Source organism: Myotis daubentonii, chromosome 20, assembly GCF_963259705.1.
Source record: "Myotis daubentonii chromosome 20, mMyoDau2.1, whole genome shotgun sequence".
Lineage (NCBI taxonomy): Eukaryota > Metazoa > Chordata > Mammalia > Chiroptera > Vespertilionidae > Myotis > Myotis daubentonii.
Window position 1 is genome coordinate 12,710,914 of NC_081859.1, and position 15,492 is coordinate 12,726,405.

The window sequence follows — 15,492 nt, forward strand, 5'->3', positions numbered from 1 at the left end:
GGGAAAGGCCCGCCTGACGATATGTGGGTGTGGGAGCAAGCTGCATACAGGGACCTTAAAGTGAATGTGGCCACCAAGGGGAGGGGACCAAGTGAGAAGGGTCCTTGGCCAGATCCTGGTTAGACATCGAAACGCACGCAGCAGGCAAGGGAAGAAAGCCCGGACGGAGGAAAACACATTCCAGAAGGAGAGGATGAGAGGGGTTCTCCCAGGAAGGCGGTGGTGGTCGATGGTATTAAACACAGCCCAGATGTACAGCTGGGAAACGAAGAACCGAAAAATGTTTACTCGTCTTAGAAATTAAGTGATCGCTGGAGAACTTAATGAAATAAAAGTGGACTCAATTAAGGAAGCAAGAGGGAAAGCTAGACTGCAGTGGGTTGAGAAGTAGAAACAATGAGTATGTTCTTTTTGGAAATTTTACATCCGAAAGGAATCTGAAATTTCATGAAGGCTGTAAAGGTCAATTCTAAGTCCCTTCCAGGCCTCACTTTATTTTTTTATATATGGATAAAAAGCTTATTTTCATAGAATTCTATTAAAACCCACATATATTACATTTAAGGCACATTTTTAATTATCAGGAAAAACAGGAGACTCATACCGCAGCTATCAATGGGATATATGTATAGACAATATTTCCCAATATACCTTAGAAATACCTTTAAACTAGTCTCTTTTTCATATACTAGCAGGGCCTGGGATGTAGGGAAACCATTGGTGAAGTAACCCTCTCATATTCCAACTGTTTCTTTCTTGTAATGTCTCATAAAAATATTTTGTCACCCTCCGCCTGGAATAGTCTTCTCTATTTTAATTTAACTCCTATTCACTCTTCAAGGGCCTGCTCAATGTCCCCCTCACGGATTCCCAGGATGTTAGAGACAAAAAAAGGCCTTACGGATTCATTGAACCCAAGGGTTCCCGCTGTTCTGATGGAGGAACTAAAGACCAGAGTTTCAGAGACTGACCTGCCCAAGGTCATACTCATGGATTATGGGAAATCTGAAATCTGAACTTCAACCAGTGCCCATTTCACTACACAATTTCCTCGGGTAATCATTATTATTATTATTTTAAATTTAAGATTGCAATAAATTAAGCTTTAAGAATAATCCATTTAAGAGAGTGTATCTAGTGTAAGAGCCAAGATAATACACTTCAGAAAACAAAGAGCTGGTCTACAATGTGTTAGTTTGAGTCGACTACCTACAAGTAAAGAGTACAGACGTCGACTAATATTTCGGGGATGAGCTGACTATCAGTCGCCAGACAGGATCCCCGCCGCGCCCCCCCCCCCCCCGCCCCCCCACAGTGCAGCCTGTATTTCAGCCGCTGCCGGCGGAAGTGCGAGAGCAGATGTGGGCAGACTGTGACATACAGTATGTCTTTAAAACTTGTTGGGGTGTGAAATTTCATAAGGTCAAAAAATGCTGCATTTTTGATCAGCAGATACCGGAGTTCTATGCTTCTATAAATTATTTCAGACAAACCAATAGCATTCGCTAGTCAAACAGAGACACTGAGGAACTGTACTGGCTGTGGGTAGCACATGACAATCTATGCTGCTAATGTTTTCAAAGCCAATTCCTGTCATTTCAAAGCAAATGCTTGCCCAGATCTTCAGAATGAAAATGTGTTAAATCAATACAAAATACAGGATAGTATTTCAATTGACAATAGGATTTTAAAAATAATTTTCTACTGAAAGAAGGATACACATAGCTAATGAGCATCTGGGTGGGAAAAATAATTTCCTTAACTAATCCATACCTGTACGTGCCCTCACTTCTTTTAAATGGAAAACCCAAGAATCCACTTATATGGAGAGGTTGTTTATTTTCTTTATTTTTTTAAGTTAGTATCTTTATCATTCAAATGATTTCACACATCCTTTGGTTTATTATTTAATCTTATTCTTAAAAAAAAAAAAAAAGATGTAGCCATAGAAAAGACCGGGGCTCTATATAATGGTAAAATGACTTTCATAAAATGGAAGGACTTTTGTTCACTTGGATTTTTCTGTTGTTGCTATTTTACTGTATTTTTTATTATTATTTTTCAGCTTCAATCTTCCCTCATATCTTTTCCAAATGGAGCTAATAGATAACAACATACAACCAAAATTAAGAATGGTGTCCAGTTAAAGATTTTATCTCAATGGCACAGACATTAGCTATTAGGCAGGTTTATTTGAATTCAACACAACTTTAAAACACTTTACTTTGGAATTAATACAAAAAACACACAACCCTTTCATTGATAATCAGTAAATTGAACAGTTTCAAGTGTCTGGTCATAACACTGCAATAACAACTAAGGTCATTATCATAACTTACCACTGTCTTTCAGTTTACTCTGTGCTATGTTCAGGCAAACACATAATTTCAAAATAAGTTTACATCACAAACATTTTAGTAGATGTCTATAAGGAAGAAAAGTTTAACTACAAACATAAAGTCTCCCGTGAAAGATAATTTCTGATGGAAATCACTTATTTCTCATCATGCGACCACTCAGAGGCTCGACGGTCATGAGAGGAAACTGACTGGCAATGCACTAGGAGCTACTGCGACTTCTTCCAACCGTGTCTACCCCCAGCCAGGTCCTCCCCCAACCGTGTCCTCCCCCAACCATGTCCTCCCCCAACCAGGTCCACCCCCAACCGTGTCCACCCCCAACCGTGTCCACCACCACCGTGTCCACTCCCAACCAGGTCCTCCCCCAACTGTGTCCACCCCCAACCATGTCCACCCCCAACCAGGTCCACCCCCAACCAGGTCCACCCCCAACCATGTCCACCCGCAACCGTGTCCACCACCACCGTGTCCACTCCCAACCAGGTCCTCCCCTTAACCGTGTCCACCCCCAACCATGTCCACCCCAACCAGGTCCACCCCAGCCAGGTCCACCCCCAGCCAGGTCCACCCCCAGCGAGGTCCACTGAGCAATCAGGTCCGAAGGGCTTTGTTTGCATTTTGTCCAGAAAACCCTGCAGCACATATTGGGGGAACTATAATGATCGCATTCAAGTGCTCACTATTAAAAATATTAAAGAATTCATTGCCGAAGACCACCTATCATTGATCATCCCTACTGGGCTCGATCCCCAGTGTGGGGCATGCAGGAGGCAGCCAATCAATGGTTCTCTCTCATCACTGATGTTTCTCCCTCTCCTTCCCTCTTTGAAATTCTATCAAAGCTGCAATTCTCTCTGCTGTTCGCTACAAACCTCAACTTCCTCATCAGCGTCTCATACCTGACACATGAGGCCACACGAATAAATAAATACCAAGGGAGTCAACAGTTACAAGGAACTTACTTGCCACTGAGAAGTTGTTGAGGGGGTAAGGCAGGTCCACGTCTTGAGGTTTCTCTTTATATCCTATGAATGAGCCATCTGTCTTCAAAATGAAATATCGTGGCCTCCAGTTTTTTATATATTCGCCTACATGAGGAAAACACGCATGTTAATGTCACGGGGGTGGGGGGGGAGATGAACAGCAGCTTTTATGTGAAAAATACATCATGGTACAATATATGTCCTACAACACTGGCCTCCAGAATTTCAGTTAGGCCATTTCCCTCTAACTTCGCTTACGAAAGAAAATACATAAGCCTGCAATTCAGTTTCAATAAAAACCCAAACATGTTTTGTTTTTAGTGATTTCGCACTTGGACGATTCGTTTGCACCATCATTTCTTCAGAGAATCGTTCATCTGCGTTCACATTTTGTTCAGTTTTTCATTTTATCAGGTGGTTGTTAAGAGCACGTTTTCAGCTCTTTTAAAAAGCCTTGGTCACGCATCCACACGGCTCGCGCTGAGGAATTCCTATGAAACACACTTACCCTAAGACGGATATGAACCAAAAGTTTCTCTTCCATGTACCATTGACTAATTGTGCCATTAAAAAAAAAAAAGAGGAACAGAGTCTAGTTTCATTGTTAAATCTTGATCATAACTTCTTTAAACATTTTATTGCTCTACATAGGAAAATAACTTTCTGTGAAATGCTGTAAATAAGTCTTGGAAATTAAAGAATCTGGATTAATAGAGCTTAAAAACCATAGACATGGCCACACACACACACACACAAATATAATAACTATAAGAGCCCATGGTACAGTGCCAAGCACATAATAGTTAATACATTTATCAGGTTTTGATATAAACCTAGCTACCAAAATAGACATGTTTATCAACCAGACCACCATTGTCTTACCTCATCAAGAACTCCTCATCATTTGAAGCAAGAGGAGTGCCCTAAGATACCACAAGAGCGGGAGGCTGCCTGGTCTGAGTTGTCAATTCTTCACCGGCTATCTCTACCTGGTGACTCAATCTCCAATGTTTGATCGCAGTGCTACAAAAATTTGGAAGTAGTTCAACGTTCCCGACCAATCAGCTTCTCCCGAGCCCGGTTATCTTAGCTCAGACCTAAGGCCTGACTGCTCCCATATTTTATCCCATCAGTAGCGAGGCCAACACTGCGCAGCCTAAACCAAACCCAACACCTTACGGTGGCCCTTCTGCTCATGCACTCCACCTGCTCTCCATTCTACTCACTCCCCAGCTCCTACCCCGACGCATCTGTCACCTCCAGATTATTCTCATATCACTTTTCTGCTCAAAAATTCTGACTCCTCAGCCAGCTGGCGTGGCTCAGTGGTTGAGTGTCGACCTATGAACTAGGAGGTCACTGTTTGATTCCTGCTCAGGGCACATGCCTGGGTTTTGGGCTCGATCCCCAGTGTGGGACATGCAGAAGGCAGCCAATCAATGATTCTCTCTCATCATTGATGTCTCTCTCTCTCTCTCTCTCTCTCTCTCTCTCTCCCTTCCTTTCTGAAATTAATAAAAATATATTTTAAAAATTTTCTGGCTCCTTACTCTTTACTGTAAAGTGCAAGTCTCTTAGCATAAAATGCCAGCTCCTCCATCCCTTCCCCCTAACATATATTTCAGAAATGGAATCACTCCTCCGAATCAGCAGTTCTCACACTTCTTACCTTACACCTCTTTACACTCATAAATATTACTGAGGACCCTCTAAAATATTCATTTATATGAAAATGATTACATCTATAGTGTTTACTGTATTAGAAATTGGAAAAAAGACATATTTTATTGCTTCTTTTAAAAATAGCAAACACATTACATGTAATAAATAGTTTGATGAAGAAAATTATATTTTCTAAAACAAAACAGTGAGTGAGAAGAGTCGAACTGCTCTCCACTTTTGCCAATCTCTTAAGTGTTTGGCTGAATAGATGGCCAGAGTTTCCTATGTGCCCGCACTCAACCTGCGGCAGCGTGTTATTTTCATTGAAATATGGGGAAAATCCGCTCAGACAGGCATGGAGCTGGAAAAGGGAAGAGCATTCACCTAGTTATAGGTATCTTTCTTTGCTATTACACCAGCATTTGACGAGTGGTAGTTTTCGAAAAGATCACTTGTGATGTGGAATGAGAAACCATATCCAGGAACTTTCTACACCATTCTGTGAAAATCCCCGGGTCTAGACACTGAAGGAATCTTTTACACATCGCGTGATTTTGTAACATCACCCACCGGTCTTTTCAAAAACACTGGTCCATTGATCTTCCAAATATCAGCACATTTCACTATATAATCACATTCGCTATCACTGCAAATCTCATCAGAAAAGCAAGCACTGGGAGCTGGTAGGCTCACGCTAGCAGATATGTTCTCCAAAATTCAAATTTTTGCTTGAAAACTCGATTTTCACCCTTGGCAGTAAAGACTGTCATTCTTTTTTTGCCGCGGTGTGTTCCAAGTGCCTGTTGTCTGAGTAGCTAGTGTCAGGTAGAGAAAACCTGAATCCCATCTAAAGGAAGGAAAAGGCTACACAATGTCAAAGCACAGTGCTGTCTTATTACTTTTATTTCTTTCAACCCTTTTTTAAGATAGAGGTGGGGTACCAGAGGAGGAACTAGTCTTCCAAAGAGAAGAGCAAAAGCCTTAGGTCTCTCTGAATAGCTTTGAATAAATAACATACACTGGATCTAGCACCGTGAAAATTCAAATATTTTAAGAATTTCCAAAGAAGAGCTTTTAACCCAAAATTGGCAGCTTTCAGTGAAAATTAATTTATATGATTTTCAGAAACCATTAGTCTTAGGTAAATGTCTTCATGGCTCAATAGTTACTTAAGACAAATAAAGGTTTAATGTTAATTTAAGTATGGAATCTATTCAATTTCATGGTTCACAATATTGTAAATATTGAGCTGCTTGTTGACAGATAGCAACTAAATTTACACAGAACTGCTTAAAAAATATAAATATATCAGAGTACGGCCCTAACCGGTTTGGCTCAGTGGATAGAGCGTCGGCCTGCGGACTCAAGGGTCCCAGGTTCGATTCCGGTCAAGGGCATGTACCTTGGTTGAGGGCGCATCCCCAGTAGGAGGTGTGCAGGAGGCAGCTGATCGATGTTTCTCTCTCATCGATGTTTCTAACTCTCTATCCCTCTCCCTTCCTCTCTGTAAAAAAAAAAAAATCAATAAAATACATTTAAAAGGAAATTAAAAATATATATATATATCAGAGTACGTATCCACTGGTGGGTTTTCATTAAATAAGTATTGGCCCCATAAACAAATACTGAATATATAGTTCATAATAGTGTGCTACGTCTTAAATATTAAAGCCAAATATAGTTCCTAAAGAAATACACAATGAATGTAATAAAACATTTGCAATCTCTGAAATTGCCTATTGCTTTTTATATAGCAGATCACAATACCATCTTCCAATTAGTTCTAAGTGAAAGCCGTATTAATGCCTCAGGGAGGAGGAGGAATGTGTTTCTCGCTGAAATTATCATCCTCTTTCACGTATGTCTTGAAAATAATACTAATGAACTTTTTCATTTTATCCACATTGCAATGAGGCAGCATAATAAGTTTTCAATTACACAGGAATAATCTGAAATGTAACTTGAAAAAAAAAGGAAAACGCTTTTGCATATTGTTGGCGCTCAGCAAATCTATGTTGATTAGGTTTTCCAGCTCCTGAAAACCTAAATTTTCAGGTTATCATTCTTCTTTTAAGTCCTTTCACGTATGTCCTTTCCATCCAGCCAGTGTGGCTCAGTGGTTGAGCATCAACCTATGAACCAGGATGTCACAGTTTGATTCCCAGTCGGGGCACATGCCTGGGTTGTGGGCTTGATCCCCAGCATGGGGCGTGCAGGAGGCAGCTGATCAATGATTCTCTCTCATCACTTGATGTTTCTATCTCTCTTCCTCTCCCTTCCTCCCTGAAATCAATTTAAGAAAAGTATGTCCTTTCCTTGCCCTTGGGACCAACTACGCAATCTCTTGGACAACTGTCACCAACCAGCGTTGGAGGTGTGCTGACGGAAAAACGCGTGATGGCTACAAAACATGCCCAAAGCCTCCAGACTCCTGCCAGCTCCCTCATTGTAAGGTGCTGCTCGATGGAGATCACAGATCAAAAAATAAGGTTCTGTAAACATTTGTATGTTAGAATTGGCAAAATAATCTTCTAATAGATTCATCCATTCAAAAATACTCAGTGTCCAAATATGCCCACGCACCCAGGCTGCGGCAATGAATGAGACCGGCCCGGGCCTGCCCGCACGGAGGGAGATTCAAGTTCGCGGGCAGCTAAGGACAGACAACCGGAGAAAAGGGGATGATGTGAGCAGTTCACATGCAAAATGGCAACGTCCACCACGTTTTCGGTCATTCTTAGTGGCCCAGGAGGCCATGCTGGCGGCGGGCAGGTCTCCTGGGCCGTGGCATTTCCAAACGGCACCTTCTGCGCCCTGAGAGCAGGGGGAGCGGTGGTGGTGGCCTGGTGCGTGCCGTGGGCGAAGGGGCTGGCAGGATCGGCAACGATCCTTCGATATTTCATGAGAGAACTGGTGGCTGCTGCGTGGACGCCAAGACCAGGCACGGCACGCATTCCTTTTTGAAGCCTCGTCATGACAATACAGGCCTGGAGACAGTTTACAATGTGCATCATCCGGCGTGACACGGGACGCACCTCTGCCTTTCAGGGGGCAAGATGCTGGCCATGCTAGTCCCTTCTCTCAGGGCTCCTGCAGGGCTGATTACAGCCGCCGCCCTGCCAAGTACCCGCCTCTGCCATGATCTCTTGCCCAGGGCGTCTGGCTAGTGCGGGGCGGGGGGGGGGGGGGGGCGGGGGGGGCAGAGGGACCTGTCTGCTGGCCGCTGGTCCGTGTCACCACTGCCGCAGGCCCGCTGCAAGGCGCCTGCCATTTCGGCGATTTTGTGTTGCGCCTCCCAGATGCCGGAAAAACTTTCCAGATGTGCCGCATTCCTGTGCGTTACCGCATGTGGCCCTTCGAGATTCTTTTGAAAAGTGCATCACAGTCAAGAAATTTGGCTTCCACTGCAGAACGCATGGACTTGTCACTCTTAGGTTAAGAATAGTTTGCAGCCCTGGCCAGTGTTGCTCAGTGGATAGAGAGAGCGCCGGCCTGTGGACTGAAGGGTCCCGGGTTCCATTCCGGTCAAGGGCAGGTACCGTGATTGCAGGTTCCGTGGCCCTGGTCCGGGTGCGCGCAGGAGGCAACCGATCGGTGTGTCTCTCTCACATCGATGTTTCCCTCTGTCTCTCTTCCCTTCCACTCTCTATAAATGAATGGAAAATATACAAAATATCCTACAGTGGGGATTTACAAAAACAAAAAAAAGAAAAAAGAAAAGAACAGTTTTCTCATCTACTTCCCAGGCCGGGCCCATGTTTTGCACCAAAGCTGAAGACCTGCGCACTGAACGCCGGTGCCAGCTGCCGGCTCCTCTGGGCCTCAGAGCGGCCGCTGGCAGGACCCGACCTGCTGGGCCATTTCTGTTGGGACCCGGAGCTCTCCCAGCCCCTCCATCTTGAAGCATTCTGGGAATCGTTTCACGGTATTCGGTAAATTAGTCAATCACATCTCCGTTCCCTTTGCTTTCAGGAAATACTGCACTTTAAACCAAAAATATGATACTTTTTATTTTAAAAATGTAGAGCATCTTAATGGAGTTGTAGTATTAAGTTTTACTGTGAGAGAAAAGCAATGGGGTGGGGGGGAGGGAGGGAGGGAGGGGAAAGAGGAAGAAGAGGAGGAGGAGGAGGAGGAGGAGGAGGAGGAGGAGGAGGAGGAGGAGGAGGAGGAGGAGAGAGCACATTGTATCCACACAAACTAGCCAACAGAAAAATTGCATCTTGGCAATGTAATGAAGCATAAACGGTGAGCCGGGTTTACACAGCGGTGGTATGTTGTGGAGAATTCCTCGATCCGTGCCCGGCCTCCCGCTGGGTTCAGTGTGAGCTAAATTACTGTTTTGCTTACATGTTCGCCCTTGTAGGCCGGGAAAGCAGGGCTTTCTGTCTCATCTGCTTCCCGCACCACCGCGAAGTCCCACCTCCACGCCCTGCACGGAGCACACGGCCGCCCCTGCACACATGTCACCCAGCAGCGAGGGCCGCGGAGCTTCAGACCATTTCAAAGCACGGATCCGTTTAAAAAGACCGTTTCCCTGGGAACGGTACCGCGTCCTTACTGTAAATATTTTCCATGGCACCACCCGTGTCCTCTAACCATACCAATCCACGTACTTAGGCTCCTGTAGGTACACAGGCTGCAGGGAACAGGCTCCAGGAACATCCGATAGGGAAGCAGCGAGTCTTTTCACGCAAACCCCGCCATGGACCTCAGCGCCTGGGGCAGGTGTCACCCACGCCCCGCGGGACGTAGCAGCAGCGCCTCCCATGGCAGGGACGGTATCTGCAGGGAGCAGTAGGGCCGGCCCCTCAGGAGGCCTGGGTCATCTGGAAGGACCCTCAAGAGATTCAGCCCCCCCCCCATATTAAAATCACCGCCTTAGAGAATGACACTCCCAGACGGAAGCGGGTTTGCTCTTAGACTGTCCCCAATGGCGTGTCTCCTGGATCACTTTTCAGGAGCAGGGACCTGACAGTGACACTGCATCGAAGCACACGCTCCAGTTCTGAGGGCGGGCCCATGGCCTCTCCTCTGTTCTCCCTGGGCAGTGTGCGCGCTGGACAGCGCAGGGCACCAGCGGAGGAGAGCAGTGGTAAGCGCCCGGCTGGCCGGCGTGGCTCAGTGATTCAGTGTTGACCTATGAGCCAGGAGGTCACAGTTCGATTCCAAGTCAGGGCACATGCCCAGGTTGTGGGCTCCAGCCCCAGTGTGGGGTGTGCAGGAGGCAGCCGATCCATGATTCTCTCTCATCATTGATGTTTCCATCTCCTTCTCCTTCTCCCTTCCTCTCTAAAATTAAAAAATATTGGTACATCTATTTTTTAAAGTGGCAGGCGTAAGCAAAGGACATTGGAAGGTACTGAACCCACAGTGCTGGGCTCCCCCCACCCACGGGTGCCCCCCCCCCTCCCGAGCTCTCACAGCACGCCGAGGCGCTGGGCATGGTAACAAGTCGAGCACAAAGTTGAGATCTGGAAAGAGAGCTACTAAAATCAACCAAGTCCCACTCTGACATACGGCCCAGCTTTCACAGGGGAGCAATGAGTGTGTTACGTGGTCGGGACACAGCCCCGAGGTCCAGGGTTCCCACGCCAACCCTCCCCATCACTTGAGCTCTCTGTGCCTCAGCTTCCTCATCTGGAAAATGGGCCAGTAACAGTAAAGAAGAAATCAATTAGTGTTTACACTGCCATTTGTTAAATGAATGAACATCTTAAGATATGGCTAATCAAAAAAGATTGAGTGCCTAATACATACAACATATTAAACTACACAAAAGCAAATCGAGTATATGAAATAAAGTGCAATTTATTAATTTCATTGGTCCACACAATCACAGTTCCACATGAGTTGAGCAAAGCAGATGCTGTGTTTCTGTGGGGATAAAATTCCAAGTTTTGTTATTCACTCTTCTAGGGCCCTAGATTTTCATCCCCCCATTATCATTGATAATGAATCACACATATCATTTAGGTGCAACCAACTGAAACCTCTTGTTAAAAACTGATAATGCTGTCACAGACATCAACAGTCTTTCTTAATTCAGTAGCACGTCAATCCAGGGTGACACAGCCAGCACGCCACCGGGGTTGATGAGTCAGTATCTCCATGTTCCTTTCAAATTATCTCATAGGAAAGTCACTACATACAAAAAACAAAAGCTCAAGTGTGCCACTCAGTCCTCCGACATCAGGCCTTTCCATTCTCCAGTCCTTATTGCATAAGTTAATTATCATTTGAGTACGCTGAATTCAGAGATGTTAAACAACACATAAATGTTAGACTTTTATAAATGCTTAGGGATAATGGTGCATTTCAACTTCTGGCATATTTCTATTTAAGAATTACATATCCAGTGAAGTAAGTTATTCCTGATTTAGATTGTATTTTAACATGTGATTGTGTTTAAGCTTATAAAACTGAAGGGAATGCAATGCTTCCATTTCAGTGAATGCTGCTACGTATTCAAAAGAACAGTTCAAATAGTTTCGAACATCAGAATATCTGTTATCAAAGGGATAAAAAGTAAGACACACCCAAGTAAAATCATAACGATCCTATGTCATTTTCTTATCCTTTCTGTAAACTGATCTAATTGGGCTGTTTGTGGCCAGTCATCTGTTACAGTTTTCTGAGAAAAAGAACTAAATGTGCTTCAATGCTGCTCTCGAACTGAAGTGTACGGCTATATCTGGCATTTTAAGAGAACAAAGAAGCAGAACCACGGATGCAACCCTAGTCAAGTACTTCAAGAAGTCCACGTCGCCCTCCCAAACAGGCGCACAGGCCAGATCAACAGCAGCCAAGCTGCTGAGCTGCCAGGAATGAACTTCTTGCCGTGGCCCTCTGAGGGCAGTATTCCCTCACACATGGAGAGAAACTCCGGAACACAATCTCTACCTACCATTCTAATAAAAAGACATATTTTTAAAAACCTGAAGGGGGTATATGTGTACGTCATACGTAAGTTTCTCTTCCCTCGTGGCAATCCATACCTCTGCAAGATGGTAGCGCTTGTTTTCAACCGTTTCCAGTGAGTTGGAAAAGAAAGCTTTCCTTAAAACCAAGGCATCAGGAAGGAAAATGACTTGCAAGGTGGATATCATACAAGGCATTCAAATCACAATGAAATAAAAAAAATCATATTGGTGAGTCTGCACCCACTGAGTAAATACTCTATTAAGTGCCTATTAACATGATCTCTGCAGAATGATTTGTTTAGAAATCTCGGGCATCAGAACATACAGATCTTCCCGTGAAGACTAAGTAATTCCAAGACATCAACATTCAGCCCCAAATTCTAGGTGACTGGGTTTCTTCTTCACCCAACCACAGCCTGGAGGCTCATTCGTGACAAAGCGCTCGTTTATCAATAAAATATAAAACAAGTGACAACTTGGTGATGCAGGACCAGAGCGCCCACTTCTCCTTCATGCTGATGTGGCAACTGTAAAAGTCTGTACACAGCACAGAGGTTTATCGATTTACTTCCTGGGATCCAAAATGATGTGCGACGAGTGTTCCCTCCCTGTTCCCCAGAAAGCACCGATTTCACCAAAGCAGGAGGAAAGTTTCCTGGCATTCATTCACTTGTCAAGGATTTTTTTCCTTATGTACAAAACACTGAATAAGTAACCCTGTATAATCCGGAGCGTGACCGACATTTTAAGAATAGAGAAAGTGCTAATCTCATGTCAGAGTCTCCGAAGTTAATTAGTGACTCGAGGAGGCTACACTACACACCCCCACCCCCCTCCACCCAAACCAGGCCCGGCTGGGAAACAGAACAGAGACCAACATTACTGCCAGCAGGTGAACAGCAAGGCTGACTTCCGCACAATTACCATCTCCCGACACGTGGTAGTCATTCAGCAGGAATATGATTTCCTTTAGCACAGCGGTTCTCAACCTGTGGGTCGCGACCCCTTTGGCGGTAGAACGACCCTTTCACAGGGGTCGCCTAAGACCATCCTGCATATCAGATATTTACATGACGATTCATCACAGTAGCAACATTACAGTTATGAAGTAGCAACGAAAATAATGTTATGGTTGGGTCACAACATGAGGAACTGTATTTAAAGGGCCAGAAGGCTGAGAACCACTGCTCTAGAATCTGCATTCACTTTTAAGAAAAGTCCTCGCGTCTATGAATTCAGGTGTAAACTCTCCACACAGGCATAAGTGTGAGTAAACTAGTTTTTTTTTATAAACTATGTAGCACTGGCATTAAGCAGTTTTATTCTTTTTAATAATAAAGACATATTTAATAATAAAATATATCGTGGAGAATTCTGAGGTCAAAGAAAACAATTTTCATTATATTCTAACTCCTGTTTATTACTTCAACAAAATGCACAAAGAGCGATCTTAGCGTCAGTGAACAGGATGCAGATGCCTGGGAGAAAAGCAGGTCATTTCATACAATCCCTGCCTGGAACAAACATATAAACTTCAGTCTAAACATCGCCGCAGAGAGGTGCCAGGCAGCGACAGCTGCTGCGCTCTGTGCTTTCGCTTCAACGCAGGAAACGATGAACTTCGATGCCGCGTTGCCGCCTCAAACAAATAAGTGGCTTGCCTCGCCAAGAAAATACTCGAACTTCGCGGTTTCTGCCTCTCTTGCCTTTGTATCTTAATCATCTTCTGTTCTAGAAAGTGCTACCGAGTTTACCAACATCTTTAATCAGATTGCCTCGAAACCACAACACATTAAAAATTTTAAGCCAAAACATTTAGCAAGATGCCTTAAAGAATATGTCAGACAGGGAAATACTCTTCTGTTTCCCACTCACTGGCCAATATTTTTAAAAATTACTATTCATGCAGGATTTTTCGGAGGCACAATTCAAATCCGTCTATATCCCATTAGAGCCAGGAGTTCCCGAAGGCCTTTTTTGTAAGTGCCTTGAAAACATAAACAAGTGCAGTTTGTCCACGTGTGTAAATGCCCGCACTGTTAAGGAGTTTCATCCTAACCTGTGATACAACTTTTCAGAGGCTCTGGGATAGTTCCATTTCTTTGGTAAGATGAGTTGTTTTCGGTAAACATACCTTTATTAAAAAAAAAAAAAATACCTAGACTATAACACTTACCATCTGTATATGAATACTGGCATTCATTGCCCTGTGCTATTAAACATTAAAATACCCTTATATAAAGCTGGCATTGTATTTTATAGCATGCAAATGGAGGCTAATTTTTTTAGTATAACCAATTCTTCAAAACCAAAACAGAAGTCCTCAGGCACCACATCCAGTGCTATAGCCACTCATAGAAACTGGGGCAGGCACCCAGGTCAGGTGCCATGGCCCCCTGCTCCGCCCCCGGATTCTTCATCCAAAATTAATATTTGGTAGAGAGAGAGCATGCGGGACAGAAACAATTTTAAAGAAAAATCTTAAAGAACCACCTACATCCGTGTGGGAATTAGCCTCCCTGTCCTGAGGTTATGGATTCCCCTAGGTCAATCAGAGCCATTTCCCATTTAAGAAAACATCTGCTTACGCCAGCACTCTCATCCCTACATGAGCTTGATCCGTTCCTTCGTCTGTAAAATAAAGAGTTCTGACAATCAAACAATGCTTTCACAGCCCACCAGGAGGTGAAACGCGATCTTTAGTATATTGTCTGCTCACGGAGAACCGTTGTCTATGAACTGTAATGTGTTTCAAAGTCTCACTCTCAAAACAATTACAGGCCAAACACAGCTTAAGTATTGGCCGAAACAGAAAACTGTCACTCTGAAATAATGAGGTTGATACTGAATTAAAGGAATGAGGACAACTTTGTGCAATCTCATACCGGGGGGGGGTGGGGGGGGGTTAAGTAGAAAGGGGATTTTATAGGATACAATATAAAGTCATCATTACAGAATGACATGCATACCATATCCCCAAAATAGTCCATTCAGCGGTTCATATTCTCCTTAAACAATTGATTTCCTGTCATATTTATGAAACAATCATAAATCACTAAATAAACATCAGGCTTAAAAAACAACAACAAAAACCAAAACCTATATCTCCTAAATTGCCTCTAGAACCTTAGATGCTCACTTTTCAGTGGTCAGAGCATTCCCCAAACCCTCCACTCAGACATCACACGTTACAGAAATAAGGGATGACAGCAGCCACCACGGCACCCGCTCCAGACATTCTGAACACCCCGTCCCATTCTCTCCTCGGGAGATGCTTGGTAACAGTCACCGCTCCCTTCTTCCAACAGATAAAGGAACGGACACTTAAACAGGTGAAGGGCCTCTCACACACTCGCTCCTCTGAGTTAAGTGACATTGCACCTGGTCTGGCGGACTTCGAAGACACTGTAATATTCCATCGCCTTCGTATGCACACACGCCGGTACCACTAAGATTTCGCAAGCTGCGCTGAAGAAGTGGGAAGGGCTGCGATCTGATGAGCAAAGCACAGCGATACCGGCCTTCACCCCAGCTCGGCTCACGGTGCTCAGCCACTCGCCGACG

General features: G+C 44.2%; 1 protein-coding gene across 3 annotated transcripts in view; it reads right to left on the reverse strand.

Annotated features, from left to right (window-relative positions):
• Positions 1–15,492, reverse strand: part of AKT3 (AKT serine/threonine kinase 3) — a 210,059-nt gene that overhangs the window by 86,066 nt on the left and 108,501 nt on the right. For all 3 annotated transcript variants that reach the window (XM_059677347.1, XM_059677346.1, XM_059677345.1), the window contains one exon: positions 3,323–3,448. In XM_059677347.1, coding sequence (XP_059533330.1) covers positions 3,323–3,448 — 126 coding nt within the window. The remainder of the gene's footprint in view (positions 1–3,322; positions 3,449–15,492) is intronic.